General features: G+C 39.8%; 1 protein-coding gene across 1 annotated transcript in view; it reads left to right on the forward strand.

Moving 5' to 3' along the window:
• The first annotated feature begins 6,252 nt into the window (after positions 1–6,252).
• Positions 6,253–23,356, forward strand: part of DCP1A (decapping mRNA 1A) — a 43,119-nt gene continuing 26,015 nt past the window's right edge. Inside the window, exons 1-4 of the mRNA XM_039351063.1 lie at positions 6,253–6,434; positions 9,267–9,307; positions 9,760–9,887; positions 22,080–22,146. Of these exons, the coding sequence (XP_039206997.1) occupies positions 6,300–6,434; positions 9,267–9,307; positions 9,760–9,887; positions 22,080–22,146 (371 nt within the window). The 5' untranslated portion in view covers positions 6,253–6,299. The remainder of the gene's footprint in view (positions 6,435–9,266; positions 9,308–9,759; positions 9,888–22,079; positions 22,147–23,356) is intronic.

The following is a 23,356-nucleotide window of genomic DNA, read 5'->3' on the forward strand; positions in this document are numbered from 1 at the left end:
TCACTTACATTTAAAAGTACCTTTATGTTACAAAGATAAAAGAATAGCATGTTGGCAATTTTATACCAGGTGCTTTTTCCAATAGCTTTTTCCATAATATGTACTATTTAAGGTGACTGTATTATGGAAGAAGAAAACAAGACATGAACAGTGCATTCGAAAACAGGATGTTGAACTACCATGGATATCTCTGTGAGAATGGCTTATTTGAATCCAGAAACTAGCAAAACCACATAATATTTTTTAAAAAAAAATACTAGCAGAAATAAGTGGGCTCAGTGTCCCTAAGCAACTATCACTGCGAGATCAATCAGGGTCCTGGCTCATCTTGAAGCAGTGCAAAATACTGCAAATGGAAGTGTTCTCAGCGTTTGAATCTAGACACTGCTCTCACTTCTTAAAATAGCATAAAGCTGGCAAAACAGAGTGTAAGTTAAAACACTCCTATTTCCACTCAGTGCAAAATGGATTTTTAAGTAAAACATAAAAATCCACTTGTATGGCTACACTGCCACCATAGAAGAAAGGATGTCATACTTTTAAATTCTGTTGCATAGTCTGCCTTAGCGTAGATGATATAAAAATATTTCAGATAAGAAGCAAATACATTTGCAATCAATAGCAGTGCACTAGCAAAAGATGATCCCTGCCAAAGAATCCATAAAACAAATCATCCTGGCATAAAGTCTTGCCGCACATTAGTAGTGTAAGGAACATTACTGGTGAGATCTGTGCTGAAAGAGAACTTGGTGTTAGCAGGAAGTGTTTTTTACAAAGAGTTCAGCTCACAAAGAGGACATACCAACCTTTGTCTTCTCAGATCCCCAGTGTGAACTTTATTTCAAAACTACACCCTGCAAATGCAAGTCGAAACTCCAATATTTTTATTTTGATACAAGAAACCATATTTTAGAAACAAGAAAGCACCGGTAAATGAAGAACAGGATGCTGAGCTGCTACAGATAGGCCTGTGGAGGAGTAATAGCTCTTTAAATCTTGCCTTCAGATGTTATGGGTGCTTCGTAACTGGAGGTTTTTAAGAAGAGTCTGGACTGCCACCTGTCTGAAATCGTATAGGATCTCCTGCTTGAGCAGGGGGCTGGACTAGAAGACCTCCAAGGTCCCTTCCAGCTCTATTCTGATTCTGGTACTGTTAGATTTCAAATAGGAATGCTGATTATTCTAGGGATTCATGTTGCACACATACATTCCTCATAGAAATACTGAAAACTGGACAGTGCATAAGCAATTTTTTCTATCTCAAAAGAATCTGCTTGTGATTCTTACATACGTTACAAACAAAATAAAATTTGTGAAAGAATGGAAGCAGAGGAGTGGTAGGTCTGGATTCAGACATGCAGATAAGTTCAGTTTTGGTAGCAACCCTAACTACAATAAGCTTGCATCATTTTTGCTTTGTACAAGTAAACTGTGACAACGAGAACAGAAACAAACTAAATACAGTTTTCATTGCTGACGTTTAACATAGGCTGAAAGAGATGAATCTCCAAGTTTGAATGGGAAGCAAGATGGCAGTCTTCATTTTTCCTCATCTGTTCATTTCCACTTAAAGATTTCACTACAATGTAAGCATTTGGCAATCCTTTGGGAGCTGAAGGTTACACCCAACATTTCAAAGAGTAGACAACAAAATGATGCAAAGCATTTAAACTATATCACACATGTGGATGGGGCCGGTATTCTCCTTTTTATTTGATTATCCTCTTCTGGGTTTTTGGCAGGAGAGATTTGGGGGTTTAAAAGCCCATTTAATGACTACACTATATTTTTGTGTATTTTTCACTTCCAAAGACGGCCTATTCTATTGCTGAACAGTTCCTACCATTAGAACTTTTTCCTGGTTTCTAACTGAAACTTAATTTTTTGTAATTCTGCCCTTTTGCATTAGAGATCTTCAGACACCTGAAGTCATCTATCATGTCTCTGTGGAATCTTTTCTTCTCCAGCTAAATATCTAAACTCCAACGGTTCTTTATGCATTTTTCCCTTCCTGACCTTGAGTCCTTTCTTCTGGATAGTCTCTCGTTTATCAGCATCCTTTCTACAGTAAAATGCACTTGCCAGAAATGGAAACAGCATTCTAGGTATGATCTGACCAAAATAGAATAGAGAAGAACTGTAGCTTTCCTTGCTTTTGTTACTATGCTCGCCTACTGCAATGGCCTGCAAACTGAAGTTCTGAAAGGGAGATTCTGGGGAATCAAATAAAAATGAATGACTTTGTCACTTTAACTCAGGAGTCACTGAAGCAACAGCCCGCTATCTTCTCTACTGTCAATCCTGCCAAGATTTGCAATACAAATTTATCACACCACCATTAATTCAACATCAAGCTGTACAGACTTTTTTTATTTCAATTATCTTTTAGCTGACCAGAGTGATGCATTTTAATAACATTGCCAAGTTTTGATTAGATTCAACATGACTTCACTAAGAACAGTTTGTCTTGATTAAACCTGTTCCAAGTTTAGTAATAACAATAACTGTGAACTATTCTGTTTATCCGTTTCTAGTTATAATAAAGGTTTTTTGACTAAACCCTTAGCTCGGTGTTCAAGAAAGTTTTACCTATGCTAGCTGTATTCAATTTACTTTTTATTCCATTTTATTATCATATTTTATTTTATTATGTTTTATGTTATGTAAGGCTTGGCAGTGACCAAAATAAAGTATCCTTGTTTTTGACTTCTGCCTCTGTTGAAACAGCCCAGGCCTAGGAATCTTGGTGCCACATAGAATGTTGAAGATTACATTTGTGTGCTGCATTAAATTTTACCGCATCTCTGGTGATCTGTTAAAAAAATCTTACACTTTCTTACAGCCATTGCATTTTTGTGAATGTGGGAGTATCTGCACCTCTGATTCTACTTTTTTCTCACTTCAGATGTTTTGCTATTAGTTCAGTATCCACAATTTCATCAACTTTTTTTCAAAATTTTATTTATAATACAATTAAAAAAAACATTGGATATAACGTGACATTCCAGTATATATTCTTATCAAATTATTCCACATTTTCATCAACTCTTTACCCATTTAAACTCCAGAGAAACTAGAGAGGTGTGCATCTAATATCTAACCAATGTTCTTGTTATTGCTGGTGTGAAAAAATGATGCTGTCAGTCTGTACTGTATGTGATGAAGTAAAAGTGAAAATAACTGGATGATGAGTTACAATCCCAGTGCTGCCTTTTGGTTTCTCCCATGCCTGTGGATGAAAATGGAAGTGTCCCTTTGTTTAATACTACCAGACTGCAGAGAGATTTGTTTTTCTTTGCTGCCATCTAGTGGTCTCCAGATTTTTGCAGATCTGTAATTCCTACCAAGGATTCACTATACATTTTGCACACAGGTCCTAGGTTCAGTATTCTGTGTATACTGGAAGGGCAGAAATGTTTATGAATACACCCAGAAAGCTATATTAAAATGCAAACCAGCAGACCTTCAAATAGCAAAAAAATATGCCAGCATAAATGCCAAGCTTTATTTTCGCTTATTGACAAAGCTAGCTTTTCTGAACACAGATCTAGCGTTCTTTCAAAAGAGTGCTAGACTCGTGTTCAATGACAGCTGGCAGGTCACAGACACAGAAGAAGTGTTATGAGAAGCACCAAGTGCACTTTTTCAGCTTCACCTTGTACCCCTCTTTGTATCTCAGATTTGTCAGCTAGAATGAGAGATATGGAGAAATATGGGGTGAAGTGGGAGAAAGCAATCAGTAACTACTTTTGATTAGTTCATATTTTTTCCACATCTAATTAAGCCAACAGTGCTATTTCAGTATTACCAGCATACAATCCTAGATGTCTACCAACAGTCTAATATTATCAGGGGTATGACATTGTTTCATAAAACTTTTCATACCAGATAATTTATTGTTGGTAGTACTCTTATCTGTATCAAAGCATCTGTTAATCTTTGTCTCTATAATTACAAAAAAAGATGTCAGATAATTTCTACAATCCTTCCCTATTTTTAAAATAAGATATATATTTTAAAATAATAGAAAACCTATGATATCAAAAAAAGTGTATAAGAAAAGTTATATATGCTTTGTAGAAAGAAAGAAAAAGAGCTCAAGGCAATACAGCATAGAGGACAGTGCCTAGCAAGTAAATGAAAATGGCCATTAGTGGCACACACATGCCAGCTCCTAATGATTTGGTTATCAATCAAAATCTTAAAGAAGTATGCTAGATTGTTTTCCTGAGAAAAACTGTGCCAAAAAGAGAGAAAATATTACTTTGAACAGGAAGAAATAACAATAGACTTATATACCGCTTCACGTTGCTTTACAGCCCTCTCTAAGTGGTTTACAGTGTCAGCATATTGCCCCCAACAATCCAGGTCCTCATTTTACTGACCTTGGAAGGATAGAAGGCTGAGTCAACCTTGAGCCAGTGAGAATTGAACTGCTGCAGCCAGGAGTCAGCAGAAGTCGCCTGCAGTACTACATTCTAACCCCTTCACCACCAATTCTTTAGCTGTGGGAAGATGAGGAAAAATGAAACATGCTGAGAACATCTCATATACACAGTTACCATAGCATACTCATGCCCAGATAGATGAATATCGGCATGACTGTACGCTGACACAGAAATTAGCTTTATTCAGTGAGGTTCCTGTTGTTGCTATATTTGCACATCATACTATTGCAAAATATAATGTATTAATTTGGGGCCAGTATTTTGGATTAACTCTGTCATTGTAGCTTATTCTACACATCATACACGTCAGTGTACTATATGAACCCAGTTTTTATGTAGTTTATAGTCCTTCTAAATTTAGTACCTGGAAGTGCCTTAAACACTGTCTAAGCAATATCGACATTACACTAGACTAAACAGGAAAATGCTGGATCCATTGTATTATCAGGGTTAGGAAACCAAATTTCCAGCTTCTGTGTTCTTTTACCTAATTTTATGGAATAAATTATTCTGAAAGGTTTTCAATAGATAATAGGTTATGGCAGTCTTTTATAACTTGATGCTTCTAGAAATGTTGGAACTTCATCTGTCAGAATTCCAATAATGACACAGTTGGGGAATGCTAGACTAGATTCACACCCAGCCTTCCCCAATATTAGCAGAAATTTTAGCTGTTGTCAGCATATATAAAAATATAAATCACTGCAATGGACAGGAAAGAAGGAAGGACAAGTTGTCTACTACAATTTATAGGAAGGAAGAAAATATAACCAAATGACACTTTGTTATTAACCCATTTCATTTTTCAGCTTCAATAGCAAATGTACTGTCGTCTTTCAAGGTCATATTATTTCTAGTACAACACTTTCAGAATAACTTGCTTTGAGATCTGGACACCGTCTGATGACAGACCAACGCCTTACAAGGTAACAACTGACTTCAGATCATTTGCACATCTCTATTGATGTGTGTTCAAAATATTAACTGCTTGTCTGCCTTGGTATATCTGTAGAAGGTTGCCAAGTAATAAAAGTACCATCCCACTCCAATTTAGAAAGATTTGTAAAATCACTTAGATTTTTAATTGGATATAAGTTAAAAATTGAAGAATGTAGAAACTTTTGATAGGAGCAATAAATTAACTCAGAGAATGTCCTAAAAACCATTCTTGTTGCACTGGTGTGTCGAATTATCTATAGACATCTTTTTTTCCTCTTATCATTGCCTATTAAGAGCATTTGGTCACCACTTCCGAAATATTAATTGCTCATTAAGAACCATTGCTGCTTTATAAGCTGAGCATTGTATTGTATTTGTAAGCTCTATATTGAATATTGTGCTTATTTTCACCTTCCTTTTAAATATTTATAAACAACAACGCAACACTAGCGTTAAAAACAAACTATATTAAAACTATCTTAAGAATTAAAAGTTAGATTGACTAAATTAAATTAATAAATTAGAATTAAAAGTCGACTTTTGAAGTAAATATGACAGTATCTTTAACTGTAGCATCAGATTCTTTAGAAATGACCGAAGTTCAAGAACATGTTCTGGTTATAAACTGGCCAGTTGCAGGTAAAAAGTCTTCCAAACTTTTTTTAAAAAACGCCAGTTCGAATTTGTTGCTGATGAAAAGATCGCAAACGAAAAACGAGGAGAAACGAAAACACGCGACTTCTCCGACGCCTCTCCGCAAGGACGGAACGGAAAGTTTGGGGTATAAATTCCCGCCCGGCGGAGGAGGAAGGTTGCGCGCAGAGCGGAATATCACTGCGTTCCCGCGGTTTCCGCTCCCCTGTTCTTTTCTCTTCCTTCCTTTCTCCGCTCTTGCCGAGATCCGGATCCAAGATGGAGTCTCTGAATAAAGCGGGGCAAGAGATGAGCCTGGCGGCCTTAAAGCAGCACGATCCCTACATCACCAGCATTGCCGACGTGACCGGCCAGGTGGCCCTTTATCGCTTCAGTCCAAAGGCCAACGAATGGGTGAGTGGCCTCGAGGCAGAGGAGGGTGTTGATAAAATGCGTGGTTTCCGACACCGCTTCCCACGGCGGTGCCTTAGCGGTTCGTGGGGCGCCACCGGTTTCTTGCCGCCGCCGCCGCCCCTCACGGAACGAGCTTCTTGCTTGGGGCAGAAGGTTCTAGCCCCAAAAGCTAGAACCCCAAGGAGCACAGAACCGCTCTTCAAGAGCTCAGAAACACACCCACTTTCTTGGGCTGAGGGGTCGCCGTTTATCGTTCACCTAGTTTTCTCTCTGTAACCGTATTTTGTGGTGTTCCTACGATTTGATTTTGTTTTGTGGTAAATTAAATGGGGGGGCAGGGAATGAAATAAATTTTATTGAGATACATAGCTGGAGAAATCACTTCTTTCCCCCATTCCTTTGTAGGAAGATGAACCAATATCTTATTTTATAAATATTTTATAAAAAATAAAATCAGTTTAATTTAAAAAGAAACAGGAAATATAAAAAGTTGTTTTAAAAACAAATATATTTATGTGGAATAGAGTATAATACTCAAAATACAAACCAAAAGATATCAAAATCAAAAGGCTCTAACAGACCAAAAGATAATACTGTTGTTTCTAATTTGAATAATTTCTGCTCTAAACAAATTCTAAGTGACATAAAGCAGTCATTGAGTTTGCATAGAGAAACTAAATATTAGAGAAAGAAATTAAACTTAAATAGCATGTGCTGAAAAAGAAATATATTAAACTTAAATATAGTACATTGCTGAAAAAAGGAATACATTGAATTTAAATAACACATGCTGAGAAAGAAATTAAATTTAGTACAATTCTTGGCTAACTTTTTCTTATTCCTCCAGAACAATGTTTCTTAAAGTGTGGTTCCAGGACTCCGAAGTCCTCAAAATCAAAATTATTTGCTAACTTATATTGAAAAATAATATATTAAAATTCCATCATTGATAGTGTGATAAATCAATTTGGTGTGGCTGGTTTGGCAAACTTAAATGCTGCTGGTTTTAATTGTTTCCTTCTCTCTACTGCTGCTCTGAACAAAGTATATTTACATGAAAATATAAATATATTTTAATTTATTTTAAATTTATTTTAAAAATGAAATATTTGCATTCATTTAGTTGTTTGAATAGAATAATTTTATTTATTAAGTCTGTATGCAGTCTAGTTCCCAGTGATTTTAAGTTATGTTATTAGAATCTCTGTGTTCTGCCTATGAAGACTGCCTTGTTTGAATAGGAATAACCTCATAAAAACTGATCTAGGACTAAAAGTTATTTGAAAGGTTGTCATATGAAATGTTTTTGTACTGCAGGTTCTTGATGTTGGAAATCAAGAACTTTTTACTGTAACAGTGGAAACATTTTTGTTCTGGATTCTTAGAGATTCTTGTTCTTCAATTTTCCTGCTGACTAGTTTTAATTTGAATGCTGTCTAACAAACCTTGGCCAGTTTCAGAAGAACTAAGCAGGATGAGATCTGTTTAGTACTTAGATGGAGACCACTAAGACTTTTAGGTTAGAATGAGAAGTCAAATTTAAAAAAAAGAATAGGAAAACACAATGGCAAATATGTTCCATAGTGTTGCCAAGAAAATAAACTGTGTTGATGTCAGCACCAGAAGCTGACTGTAACTTGATAGGTTCATTGCTTTCTTTGAAGTTGCCTTTGATAATCATAACAAGCATAAGATCAACTATAAAATATTGTTGATGATCTCTTAGTTGTACATCTACATTTTTCAGACTCTTGACTTCTTAATTTTATATTTTCTTGATTTCTATCTGTACACTTTGTCCCTGCAGTGAATAAAGTGAGCAATATAGTATAGTCCAGTGATGGCGAACCTATGGCACGGGTGCCAGAGGCGGCACTCAGAGCCCTCTCTGTGGGCACGCGCGTCGTAGCCCCAGCCCTAGGCCTTCAGCTGGGTTTTATAAAACCTTTTCGCTTTAGACCTCTGCCACCATGTGCAAAACAAAAAAAAAAGGTTCAATCAATCAATTTCAACTTCTCGCGGGAAAAAAAAAGTTCTTGCGAAGTTGGAATTGATTGATTAAACTTTTTAGTCCCACCCAGTCTGCCGTTATCACTGCAGCCATGCCCATCCAATTGGCCACACCCACCCAATTGGCCACACCCACCCAGCACTCAATGCATAAGTGGGTTTTGGGTTGCAGTTTGGGCACTCAGTCTCTAAAAGGTTCGCCATCACTGGTATAGTCACTCACATGAACTCTTGATGAAAGCATATATTCTTTTTCATGTGTCAGATTTGAGTATGACAATTCATTGCTCTGAGATACAATATTGTGTGACAGAAACTTCTTTAAATTTGTAATCCATCAGCATTAGCATTTTATAGTGACTTTACCTGGAAAAAAACAAAAATGTGTTACATGTTTAACTTTGCTACTGATGGTATGATTAATATTAAAAATTACAAAACTTTCTTTTATTAATATGCTTGCAGAAGTTGCTAGATTAATAAACAATGTAGCTTTATTTATTTATTTATTTTTAAAAAAGGCTTACTATTACAAAAACCATGACTTTATATCATTAATTTGAAGACTGTAATTATAAACTTTTGTAATGGTATATTTTCCAAGTCAACTATTATGCAGTCGATATTTCTGAAATTATTTCTAGTGTAGGTATTAATGAATTGTTATCAGGGTGAATCTTTGGATTGTTCTATCCTCTACTGTTAAATTAAATCAATCCCATTCATTATGTCATAGTTATAATTTTTTATTTAATGAAACTTAGGAATGCAACAAATGACCATCTGCTTGAATTAATTTGTTATTGTTTTTCTTTGTTGTAGGAGAAGACTGACATAGAAGGTACCTTATTTGTATATAAAAGGTAATGAAATAACTTTCAGGAATAATTGGATTAACAGTATAGTAGAACATAGTCTGTGATATTTGTCTCTTGCAGATATAATATTGTATTTACTTAGGGCAATTAAGCAGTATTGCATTATTCATAATCAGTGCTATGGTTGTATAATGTATTGAAATGAATCCAGAGATGCTGTGTCTCTGAATAATGGTTCTGTTTGGCAATGGGCATTTTTAAAACTTAGTATAAAATCTTTGGAACTGTGCTTCTGTTTGCACAAAGCTCTCCATAGTCTCCTGCAGAAAGTCTCAAGGATTGTGCGTATGCAGACTATTGCTAATTATCTTGTTCTCTGTCTTTTCTTCATTTTTCAACTTACTCTTCAATGGCACTTGAAGAATGCCGCGGCTGTTAACCTTTCTTCTGCTTTTGCAGATCAGTTTATCCATAATTTGTTTCCCTTGAAATAATAGGTCTGCTTCACCTTACCATGGTTTTACAATTGTAAATCGATTGAATATGCACAACTTGGTTGAGCCCGTAAACAAAGACTTGGAGTTTCAACTTCATGAACCTTTTCTTCTATATAGAAATGCCAACTGTAAGTATGCATTTGAATATACTATTTAGGAAATATCATTTTTAGAAGTTTAGAAAATTTTGCCTATTTAAGTGCAGTAAAATCTCAGTTTAACACTTTTTATTTAAAGGATTTTTGGATTTAGTGCAGAAAGTTTGACTTCACAAAGGCCACTAAGTATGAAATCTGTCCAAACAATTGATGTATCTATGTGATTATGATGATGCAAATTTATGCAAATGACATTGTTTAATAAACATATTTATGAATACCTTTCTTTCAAAGGGTATGTTGAGTCAGAATTTTACTGTTTAGGTGTGACATGATGTTGGAGAGCAACTGTCAAAGTCAGGAGGAAGACTCAAGTGGGGGGATTACTCTGGACTCAGAGTAAGAGGGCAAGGTCTAATCCCCACCCCCAGTCCCCCTTTGAGCCTTATCTAGTATTTTCCAGGTGAAAACTGCCAGTCTGGAGAGATTCCTGTGAAATAGGCCTAGAACAATAAGTAGCTAAGTTGAACTTATATGTGTAGGTCTGGTTATTCACGCCTGACACACAATGAGAACAAGTTAACACTCAATTTAGGTGGAATGGATGCAATTAGTTGAGGAAAATACATAGAAAAATTAAATCTATGAAAGTATTAGAATGGAAAGCCTTTACTCTGGCTCAGCGTCATGCCATTCCCTGAGCTATCCTTGAAGACCAACAGGAAAATTCCCTACCTAGAGAGACAATGCCCCTATGACTCTGGATACATAGAAACAACAGAGTATGTACTTCTCCAGTGCCTGTATTACAGAGACATTTGTACTAGTTTTATTAATGCATAAATACCCAATGTGCACAAGACAATTCTTCATCTCCCTGCTGTTTGCAGATACTAAACCTGCTACAGCATATACTGTAATATTACCAGGGTCTGAACAGCAGTGTTTAAAATCTGTCAGATGATGACCTGTGCCATAAGTTAATCTTAATGAGCACTTAATTCATTATTCAAGTGTGTTTTTGTATATGACAGATTTAGTTTGCGAAATGCTAACTTTTGTGTTCCCTTACATCTGCTTAATATTTCTATCCCTCCTTTCAGATTTTTTTACTCTTGATTTTTACAGTTTTTATATATTTAACTTTTTAAAAATTAGACTTGGATCTATCTTTTATATATATATATATATATATATATTGTCCAAATAATAATGATCACCAAGAGAATATCTATAAAAATAGAAATTTAATTCACCGAGCTTTCGTCAAATACACTTGACATCGTCAGGGTTAAAAGGCAAACTACGGGGGGAGTCTTATATACAGTTGTTTAATGCCTGTTTCCGGCTCCTGGAGCGCGTCATAGGCCCCAGCTGATCGGGCTGAGCCCTAAGCATACGCCCCACATCAGCATCTATCTCCGTTCCATGGTTAGTTTGAGTTCGATTATATGTTGCTTCGTTAGTTGTTACCGGGTTGGGAGCCCAAGTCCTTTTTCCTTCCCTATTCGTAACCCCTCCACCATCCCAGACATCACTTCCCTTTGTGAGCGGGGGTAGGCAATTATCCACACTGCCTTCAATATCACTACATGCCCCAAGGCTGCTTTGATCCTGTTTTCCTATCTCCCGGGATTGTAACACAAGCTCGTAGTCCCCCCCCATGCTATTCCTCCTCCCCTCCTTCTTCCCGTAGGTTCTCCTGAGCGGTCTGCTGTTCGTTTCCACGCTCTCTCTCTTGCGCGCAGTCGCGATGTTTCTTGCCGTTGTTCCGTTATCAGTGCTTCGTTGTTCCGTCCATTGTTGGAGAGCACTACTGCCGTTCATCCCCAATTCTCCGTTCCCACTCCATATAGTGCTCTTCCCCTTTAACTGCAATCGCTGTTTTGTCTCGCAACTTGGTGTTGGGAGTATCCGAGGGGGATGCATTCTTCTACTCGACTGTGACCGGGTTGTCATGGTGTGTGTGGTGCGTGTGGTAATATCCTCAACGGGGGGTTCGTCCTCGGTCTCGTCATCTTGGTTGAGCTTGGTTGTATTCCGTTTTTCTTTCAGTTCATCGGGCTCTACTCCATCTCCATTCCGTCCTACCAATGATCCGTTCTCTATGGGTCGTGGCGCACTCAGCCGCAGTTGCTTGCTGGAATCAGTCTGTTGTTGATCCGGGAGAGGGGAGCTGTCAATGGAAACTCCATTGCTGTAATTACGTAGGGAGGAGGCCAGGGCGGCTTTTTGATTGGGTCCCCTCCCCATATCAGTACGATTACCAGTACTCCATATTTTTAGAGCTTGGTGCGCTGCGCACAAATCTACACGTCGATTGATAGATTCCGTTCCTGAGAACCATGCCTCTTTCAATAGGCGACCTCTTTTTGTCATATCATTGGCCAAAATTTGTGCGTTCTCAAAATCGAAGCGATGGCCGTGTTCCGCTACATGGGCCCAGATCTGCGAATGTTGCTCGCCTCGTTTAATGGCCAGTTTGTGCTCGTGTAAACGAGTCTTGAGTCTTTTCGAGGTCTCGCCTATATAATGGCTCTGGCAGTCTGTGCAGTTGATTCTATATACTACAGCTGACCTCTCGACAGTAGGGAGCTGGTCCTTGGGGCGCATCACTTTAGCTCGTAGAGTCTGGGTAGGTTTGTGAGCTACCTGTATGTTGTGGGGTGCTAGGATTCTGGCAGTGGCTTCTGACACGTTGTTGATGTATGGTAGTGACACTCGTACGGTTCGTGTCCCAGGTTCTTCTCTTTGTTGTCCATTTCGAGGTCCTGGTACCATACTGTGTCGCTTAATAAATCTTGGGGGGTACCCATTCATCCGGCATATACGGAACAGGTGTTTTCTTTCTTCTGCCTTAGACTCCCTAGTGCTACAGTGCGATTGCACCCGTTTAAACAGGGTCTTGATGCAGCTGGCCTTATGGGAGGCCGGATGGTTGCTATAGAAATGGAGGATGCGATCCGTGTGGGTGGGCTTCCGATAGACCCTGGTGTTAAGGGTTCCGTCTAGGGAACGTTGGACTAACACGTCCAAAAAGGCTATCGAGCCCCGGATCTCCTCCTCCATCGTAAATTTAATGTCCGGATATATTGAATTTAATACTCCCATAAAGCCAGCCAGATGACAGCGTTTGACGACAGCAAAAGTGTCGTCAACATACCGTGCCCAGAACTTGGGCTGTTGACGGGTCATGGCCTCGTGTTCCAGTTGTTGTAGAACCGCTTCCGCCACCACACTGGATATTGGGGAGCCCATCGGTGTGCCCTTGACTTGCTCGTATATATTGTCTTGAAAGGAGAAGTAAGTTGTAAGGCATAGCTCAATGAGTTGCGCTAGATCTCCCGGTTGCAGAGAATCTCGGTGTCCAGTTTTTCCTAGTTTTTCTAATCTGTCCCTTAAGACTCTCAGGGCCAGGTCTTGAGGGATGGAGGTGAAGAGTGAGGTGACGTCAAAAGAGACCATCACCTCATCCTCCTCCACCCTAAGGGTCCTGATCCTCTCCAGGAACTCCTCCGCAGATCTAACTGTAGTAGGGCTGCCATCGACTAGGTAGGATATGCGATCACTGAGCCACTTCGCCAACCCCGAAATGGGAGTGCCTCTAAACGACACGATAGGGCGAAGTGGAATATCCTCCTTATGGATCTTTGGCAGCCCATAAAACCTTGGGAGCGCCAAGTCATTGGGCCGTATTCTCCTTAAAGTATCTTCATCAAGTTTCTTTGACCGTTTAAAACCGGTCAATTTCAACGTCGTACGGTACGGGCACTCATCAATGACCAACATCGTCGAGTGGGAATCTTGAAGAGGGGAGCTGACTGCCTTCGTGAACAATGTAGCAAGGGTCTGTCAGAACAACACTTCCAAATGCTCGACCAGCACGTTCAGTTAATGGCTGAGAGAACCAACCAACAGACTGCCACACGCCTCCAACGTAAGATAGACTCTCTACGGGGACAAAAGGGTAACGGGGATATGGATAATTTGGTGCATAACTTGTCCTCAAAGACCCTTACCCGCCCCCAACTTACGCTGCTGCAGCGCGACGTAGGACATAATCTGATGGATGCAAATCTGCTGGATTTCATCGCCGCGTTAGAACCCGCCATACACCACGAGAATATGGGGGAGAATTCTATGAGCTTAATTAGGCAGCAGGTCACGGGGCTGCTTATGCGCCACAGGTACCACCAAGTGTTAACTAGGGATGAAATAGAGGCCCTAGAGCATCTCAAGAGGGACGCCACCATTGTGATACTCCCCGCTGACAAGGGGAGGGCCACAGTGGTGATGGACAGGACACTCTATGTGGCCAAAGCATTGCTATTACTAAGTGACAGGACTGCTTACAGAATTATCAAGAAAGACCCCATGGTGACCTTGAAAAATAAAATCAATAAGCTACTTGACGGTTTTAAACGGTCAAAGAAACTTGATGAAGATACTTTAAGGAGAATACGGCCCAATGACTCGGCGCTCCCAAGGTTTTATGGGCTGCCAAAGATCCATAAGGAGGATATTCCACTTCGCCCTATCGTGTCGTTTAGAGGCACTCCCATTTCGGGGTTGGCGAAGTGGCTCAGTGATCGCATATCCTACCTAGTCGATGGCAGCCCTACTACAGTTAGATCTGCGGAGGAGTTCCTGGAGAGGATCAGGACCCTTAGGGTGGAGGAGGATGAGGTGATGGTCTCTTTTGACGTCACCTCACTCTTCACCTCCATCCCTCAAGACCTGGCCCTGAGAGTCTTAAGGGACAGATTAGAAAAACTAGGAAAAACTGGACACCGAGATTCTCTGCAACCGGGAGATCTAGCGCAACTCATTGAGCTATGCCTTACAACTTACTTCTCCTTTCAAGACAATATATACGAGCAAGTCAAGGGCACACCGATGGGCTCCCCAATATCCAGCGTGGTGGCGGAAGCGGTTCTACAACAACTGGAACACGAGGCCATGACCCGTCAACAGCCCAAGTTCTGGGCACGGTATGTTGACGACACTTTTGCTGTCGTCAAACGCTGTCATCTGGCTGGCTTTATGGGAGTATTAAATTCAATATATCCGGACATTAAATTTACGATGGAGGAGGAGATCCGGGGCTCGATAGCCTTTTTGGACGTGTTAGTCCAACGTTCCCTAGATGGAACCCTTAACACCAGGGTCTATCGGAAGCCCACCCACACGGATCGCATCCTCCATTTCTATAGCAACCATCCGGCCTCCCATAAGGCCAGCTGCATCAAGACCCTGTTTAAACGGGTGCAATCGCACTGTAACACTAGGGAGTCTAAGGCAGAAGAAAGAAAACACCTGTTCCGTATATGCCGGATGAATGGGTACCCCCCAAGATTTATTAAGCGACACAGTATGGCACCAGGACCTCGAAATGGACAACAAAGAGAAGAACCTGGGACACGAACCGTACGAGTGTCACTACCATACATCAACAACGTGTCAGAAGCTACTGCCAGAATCCTAGCACCCCACAACATACAGGTAGCTCACAAACCTACCCAGACTCTACGAGCTAAAGTGATGCGCCCCAAGGACCAGCTCCCTACTGTCGAGAGGTCAGCTGTAGTATATAGAATCAACTGCACAGACTGCCAGAGCCATTATATAGGCGAGACCTCGAAAAGACTCAAGACTCGTTTACACGAGCACAAGCTGGCCATTAAACGAGGCGAGCAACATTCGCAGATCTGGGCCCATGTAGCGGAACACGGCCATCGCTTCGATTTTGAGAACGCACAAATTTTGGCCAATGATATGACAAAAAGAGGTCGCCTATTGAAAGAGGCATGGTTCTCAGGAACGGAATCTATCAATCGACGTGTAGATTTGTGCGCAGCGCACCAAGCTCTAAAAATATGGAGTACTGGTAATCGTACTGATATGGGGAGGGGACCCAATCAAAAAGCCGCCCTGGCCTCCTCCCTACGTAATTACAGCAATGGAGTTTCCATTGACAGCTCCCCTCTCACGGATCAACAACAGACTGATTCCAGCAAGCAACTGCGGCTGAGTGCGCCACGACCCATAGAGAACGGATCATTGGTGGGACGGAATGGAGATGGAGTAGAGCCCGATGAACTGAAAGAAAAACGGAATACAACCAAGCTCAACCAAGATGACGAGACCGAGGACGAACCCCCCGTTGAGGATATTACCACACGCACCACACACACCATGACAACCCGGTCACAGTCGAGTAGAAGAATGCATCCCCCTCGGATACTCCCAACACCAAGTTGCGAGACAAAACAGCGATTGCAGTTAAAGGGGAAGAGCACTATACGGAGTGGGAACGGAGAATTGGGGATGAACGGCAGTAGTGCTCTCCAACAATGGACGGAACAACGAAGCACTGATAACGGAACAACGGCAAGAAACATCGCGACTGCGCGCAAGAGAGAGAGCGTGGAAACGAACAGCAGACCGCTCAGGAGAACCTACGGGAAGAAGGAGGGGAGGAGGAATAGTATGGGGGGGGACTACGAGCTTGTGTTACAATCCCGGGAGATAGGAAAACAGGATCAAAGCAGCCTTGGGGCATGTAGTGATATTGAAGGCAGTGTGGATAATTGCCTACCCCCGCTCACAAAGGGAAGTGATGTCTGGGATGGTGGAGGGGTTATGAATAGGGAAGGAAAAAAGGACTTGGGCTCCCAACCCGGTAACAACTAACGAAGCAACATATAATCGAACTCAAACTAACCATGGAACGGAGATAGATGCTGATGTGGGGCGTATGCTTAGGGCTCAGCCCGATCAGCTGGGGCCTATGACGCGCTCCAGGAGCCGGAAACAGGCATTAAACAACTGTATATAAGACTCCCCCCGTAGTTTGCCTTTTAACCCTGACGATGTCAAGTGTATTTGACGAAAGCTCGGTGGATTAAATTTCTATTTTTATAGATATTCTCTTGGTGATCATTATTATTTGGACAATATGAATATTCCCAAGAGTCGCATTTTTGTTTTTATTTCTAATATATATATATATATATATATATATATATATATATATATATATATATATATATAATTATATTCATCTGGGGTTTTCGCGGGTTGTTGTATGTAGGTCTTTGGTTATTAGGTTTTCTCCCGTGTCAAATTGGAAGTGTCTTGGCGACGTTTCGACGAAGTCTCATTCGTCATCTTCAGGCTGGTGTTTTCGGCTTCGTGCTTCTAGGAGCAATGTGTGATCATAGCTGTTTCTTCCTTTTAACTGCCAGTGGGGGTATGAACTGATTGGATGAGAGCTTGGCTGTGTTCTGAACACACCTCCATCCAATCAGAATACAGCCAAGCTCTCATCCAATCAGTTCATATCCCCACTGGCAGTTAAAAGGAAGAAACAGCTACGATCACACATTGCTCCTAGAAGCACGAAGCCGAAAACACCAGCCTGAAGATAACGAATGAGACTTCGTCGAAACGTCGCCAAGACACTTCCAATTTGACACGGGAGAAAACCCGACAAATTTCTTTTTCTGACAAAGAGTTAAAGAATTAAATTGGGAGACTAAGATGGCCATTTCGAGCTCATTCTGCTCTCTTCAGTTAGCCACACCCTTTATGGTATTCGAACCTGGGCAGTTTACATACTAGGCAGTGATTTAACCATCAAGCCACAGGCTTTCCTCCCCTCTTTGCCAGCCGAGTCAAGGGAGTATATAGGCAAAAGAGATTGTAAAAAGTATAACTGCAGTATAGCAGTTAAAAATGTCAAAGTGTAATCAATCAGACCGGTCTGTCTTTAAAACTTCCTGTATATACTCCCTTGACTCGGCTGGCAAGGAGGGGAGGAAAGCCTGTGGCTTGGTGGTTAAATCACTGTCTAGTATGTAAACTGCCCAGGTTCCAATCCTATAAAGGGTGTGGCTAACTGAAGAGAGCAGAATGAGCTCGAAATGGCCAGCTTAGTCTCCCAATTTAATTCTTTAACTCTTTGTCAGAAAAAGAAAATTGGATTTGTAAATGTTTCGCAGACTTGAGCCTGCTTAACGCCCCTAGTTGGGCTGCAAGGCAAAAGAGATTGTAAAAAGTATAACTGCAGTATAGCAGTTAAAAATGTCAAGGTGTAATCAATCAGACCAATCTGTCTTTTAGCATTTTTAAATTACCAATTGTTTGTACCCCATTATCCTTATGCTGGTCTATGACTAATAAAGATTTGATCTGAAAGTATTGTTATGCAGCAGGCAAATACCATATACCTCATATATGGTACAGTGGGGCAAAAAAGTATTTAGTCAGCCACCAATTGGGCAAGTTCTCCCACTTAAAAAGATGAGAGAGGCCTGTAATTGTCATCATAGGTAGACCTCAACTATGAGAGACAAAATGAGAAAACAAATCCAGACAATCACATTGTTTGATTTGGAAAGAATTTATTTGCAAATTATGGTGGAAAATAAGTATGTGGTCACCTACAAACAAGCAAGATTTCTGGCTCTCACAGACCTGTAACTTCTTCTTTAAGAGGCTCCTCTGTCCTCCACTCATTACCTGTATTAATGGCACCTGTTTGAACTTGTTATCAGTATAAAAGACACCTGTCCACAACCTCAAACAGTCACACTCCAAACTCCACTATGGTGAAGACCAAAGAGCTGTCGAAGGACACCAGAAACAAAATTGTAGACCTGCACCAGGCTGGGAAGACTGAATCTGCAATAGGCAAGCAGCTTGGTGTGAAGAAATCAACTGTGGGAGCAATAATTAGAAAATGGAAAACATACAAGACCACTGATAATCTCCCTCGATCTGGGGCACCACGCAAGACCCCCCCCCTCCAGGGGTCAACATGATCACAAGAATGGTGAGGAAAAATCCCAGAACCACCCAGGGGGACCTAGTGAATGACCTGCAGAGAGCTGGGACCAACATACCAAAGGCAACCATCAGTAACACACTATGCCGCCAGGGACTCAGATCCTGCAGTGCCAGACGTGTCCCCCTGCTTAAGCCAGTACATGTCCGGGCCCGTCTGAAGTTTGCTAGAGAGCATTTGGATGATCCAGAAGAGGATTGGGAGGAATGCCGAGTTGCATCCAAAGAACACCATACCTACTGTGAAGCATGGGGGTGGCAACATCATGCTTTGGGACTGTTTCTCTGCAAAGGGACCAGGACGACTGATCCGTGTACAGGAAAGAATGAATGGGGCCATGTATCATGAGATTTTGAGTGCAAACCTCCTTCCATCAGCAAGGGCATTGAAAATGAAACGTGGCTGGGTCTTTCAGCATGACAATGATCCCAAACACACCGCCTGGGCAACAAAGGAGTGGCTTCGTAAGAAGCATTTCAAGGTCCTGGAGTGGCCTAGCCAGTCTCCAGATCTCAACCCCATAGAAAACCTTTGGAGGGAGTTGAAAGTCCGTGTTGTCCAGCGATAGCCCCAAAACATCACTGCTCTAGAGGAGATCTGCATGGAGGAATGGGCCAACATACCAGCAACAGTGTGTGCCAACCTTGTGAAGACTTACAGAAAACGTTTGACCTCTGTCATTGCCAACAAAGGATATATAACAAAATATTGAGATGAACTTTTGATATTGACCACATACTTATTTTCCACCATAATTTGAAAATAAATTCTTTCCAAATCAGACAATGTGATTGTCTGGATTTGTTTTCTCATTTTGTCTCTCATAGTTGAGGTCTACCTATGATGACAATTACAGGCCTCTCTCATCTTTTTAAGTGGGAGAACTTGCATAATTGGTGGCTGACTAAATACTTTTTTGCCCCACTGTAGTACCTCTTTTAGTAACACACTGACAGAATGTGCTCCAGATTTAACTGGAATTGCTATTTTAGTCAATTCATTAGTAACTATTTGTGTAATATTTCAAGAAGCTGAGTATATGTCTGAATAATTAGTCTGCTACTTGTTTATGTAAAGTGCCTTTAAAATTGATTTTTATTTTAAAGCCTGCTTTTACTTTGATTTATTTTTAATTTGCTAAAGAATGCAAATCACCATAAGTTGACACTGAAGTTACGGGATAAAATGGAGTTTACACTAATGCACTGAACTAATGTATCAGCAGCCATCACTGCAATCTATTGAAAAGTATTTATCTGTCTTCTTTCTTTGATAGCTATGTTTAGGATACATCCATTAGCTCTTGGCTTTAATATCTATTTTAGACATACTGTATGTTTTATTCCATCATGCTTATAGCTCTAGATTAATTATTCTTCATACTGAAATGCTATCTAGGGAATTTAGGGTTCCATATTCTGATACCTTTACCTTCCAGTGCAGTACATTCTTTCTTCTTCATAAGATATTAGTAAACAAAACAAAAAGGGTTTTTGTTTATTGTCTGCTCATGCCATTGATCAGCAGAATCCTACTGAAACTTGCAGGGATTTAATAAGCTGCAGATTAGCCTTTATTCAGTTTCTGATTGAAGTTGGATTAGTCAAACCAGATAGTTCTAGTCTTCTTAAATGAGCTCTTCTATTGGTGCCCTTGAATAAGTGGCTTCACATATTGAAGCTACATCTCTTCCAGGTGCTGGATTTACCAACACATTTTCACCTCTGTAGATGATTATTTCTACAGTCCTAGGAAGAGATCATCTAAAGCAGGGGTCTTCAGACTTGGCCCTTTTATGCCTTCAGCGTGCCTGGCTGAAGAATTCTGGGAGTTGGAAGTCCACAAGTCATAAAAGGGCCAAGTTTGAAGACCCCTGGTGTAAAGTGTTGGTTGTTGCACTCGGATATGTATTGCTTTTTCACATCCATGAGCTAAATGGCGTGCTAAATTATGGATAGAATAAATTCTGTTCTTACCCATACCTTATTTCCTTTGGACAAAACAAGTCAGCAAGATTTGCCCCTGCTTTTAACTTTTTTCAAATAACCAGTTCAGACTCAGCCTTTGGTTATTCTGGTTTCTGCTACATAGACTTTCACTAAGTATGTAAAATCATACTTTTAGGGTGTTTTGAAAGAATAGAGAGTATGTCTATTTCAGAAAATCCATAGGATCATAGGGATAATGTGCTTTGCTGGTCAGAAGATAAAAAGCCACAATCGGGTACAAAAATATAACATAAATATTAGCTCCTGCAAACTTGTTCTCTATAAACCTAATTTTAAAAATATCTTGGATCATTAATCACATGACCAGCAGAGCAGTAGCTACATGGAGAACTAGCTTGAAAGTGAAATGCATTAGATTCGAAGCTTGGGAGAATGACACTACAAAGGGCAAAACTGTAAATCTTTCCAAGAGAAAACCATGACCAGCCTTTACAAAAAAGATTGTTTCAGCACTGAAATTGCAGACAACTCCAATTCTAGAATTCTTAGAAACTGTCCTCCACAGGAAATATAAGACATCGAACTAAGCATCATTCCCCAAATGATCTGAATTACTTAGCTCTAAACTGGCAAGCAAGAAATGATAGCCATGGGTAAATTAAAAAAGTAGTTGCTAGCATATTACCATGAAGAAACATTGCCTCTCAAGAATCTCACAGAATGAGATCCAAAATTCCCAGTTTAGCTAATACCTCCAAATACATAAGGAAGACAACTTTCTGCACCCTAATGGGTTACAAGATTTTCAAAGAACTCACAGCAGATCCTATACTGATTTCATATATTGCATGGCAATTTCCACTTCTGAAACATTGCACTGGGATGCAGGGGGAAACCCTGATCAGTATCGTAGTATTGCTGTCCCAAAGCCTGGACAACCAGAATACTAAATAATATATAGTTTTTGTATGCTTAGTTGGAAGTAAAGCTCGTGGTTCAATGGGATAACTTTTCTCTAAAAAAAGATTGAAACTAGTGTTATGACCCAGAAATTGCAGTGTGATAACTATATATTTATATTTAGGGAGGTTGATTTTACTTATTGGCTATACTTCAGGGTTTTTTTTTTTAATATATTTGGCTTGGCCACCATATATTTATGCTTCTTTGGTTTAGATCTGAATCACCTGCCCTTCCCAACTGAATTTTTTTCTTCCTTCCCTTTGTTTCATTAATCCTTCTTCTTCAGTCCTTACATTTTTTTTGTTCTTTTTACCCATCTTCCTCCAGCAGTTATACTTCCCATTTTTCTCTTTTTAGTGCTTGACATAATTCATTCTGCTGATGCTTTACATTTTTATTTATCCTGTAATAGCTTATTTTTTAAAAAACAATAATCACATCCTTCTTTCAAATATCTTCCAGTGTTAATTTACAGTATCTGGTTTTATGACAAGAATGACTGTCATCGAATAGCAAAACTCATGTCTAAGTAAGTACCTATTTTTTTAATATAATTTAATATAAAAATTGAAAGCATGAATAAACATGCTTAGGTTATTTTTAGCTTTATGGCATCTCACTGCAAAATTGGTTTTTGCATGATTTTTTTTTGTTCTCACCTTCTAAAGATGCATTATGACTTAATGTAATACTTTATGACAAAAATACATTGTGACTTAATGTTTGGAAGAAATAGTCAAATTGTAATTCTGTATCCCACATTTGGAACTAAGGTATGATTGTATATCTGCGGGAGATAATTTAAAATCACAATGAGTGGTAGCACTGAATGACTGTTTATAATTATATTGATGTTTCTAATCTTAATATAATTGTAGTATAACACTCTGATAGTCTCTGGAAATGGAGTGGTATATAAATTATAACTTCAAACATCTTAGTCTTAAAAATGCCAAATACAGACGTTCCTCACTTTCCTGCATTGTCATAATGCTTTGAATTCTCAGGAAACATTCAGACATTCAGCATATAAAGGATATTGTGATTTTTTAAAAATATGTAACCTAAGTATTTCTTAAGGAATACATGCTTGTTTTCAGTCAAAATCATTTAAAGGACTGTCCATGGAGGTTCTCATTCACCCAGGTCATAGTTGCCCCAAAGGTGCTTTTATTTTAAAGGCAATTGGACTTTCTGATTTTTCTTTAAGGTGTTTCACTTCTCATCCAAAAAGCTTCTTCCGTTCTAACCAACTGGTAGGGAAAGGAACTGATTTATCCGCTCTGCAGTTGGCCAGTCATTAACATTCATTCTGAAGGTCATTGAAACAACCTAGGATCTAATCTGTGTCCTCAAGATCACGTGAATCAGAATGCAAATAATGGCAGAACCCTGTTTGGACTGGGCTGCATTGTAAAGGAGATGATAGTGTGGTGCTAATAGTGGGATGAATGGTGTGGTGCCATAACCCTCCCCCTCTGTTGAGAGAGAATTGTTCACTTTTAACATAGATACACTGAAACAATGGTTTCTGTCAGTTTCTCTTCCATTTTTCCTCCTCCTTACAACTTTTGCGATAAGTGTATAGTAAAATAGCAACTTCTACCTGATCAAGCATTGCTAAGTTGTTATTGTTGTTGTTATTGTTGTTGTTGTTAATTGCGAAGTCGTGTCCGACCCATCGCGACCCCATGGACAATGTTCCTCCAGGTCTTCCTGTCCTCTACCATCTTCTGGAG

This window comes from Crotalus tigris, unplaced genomic scaffold, assembly GCF_016545835.1.
Source record: "Crotalus tigris isolate CLP2741 ecotype Arizona unplaced genomic scaffold, ASM1654583v1 scf7180000018369.423966, whole genome shotgun sequence".
NCBI classification, from domain to species: domain Eukaryota; kingdom Metazoa; phylum Chordata; class Lepidosauria; order Squamata; family Viperidae; genus Crotalus; species Crotalus tigris.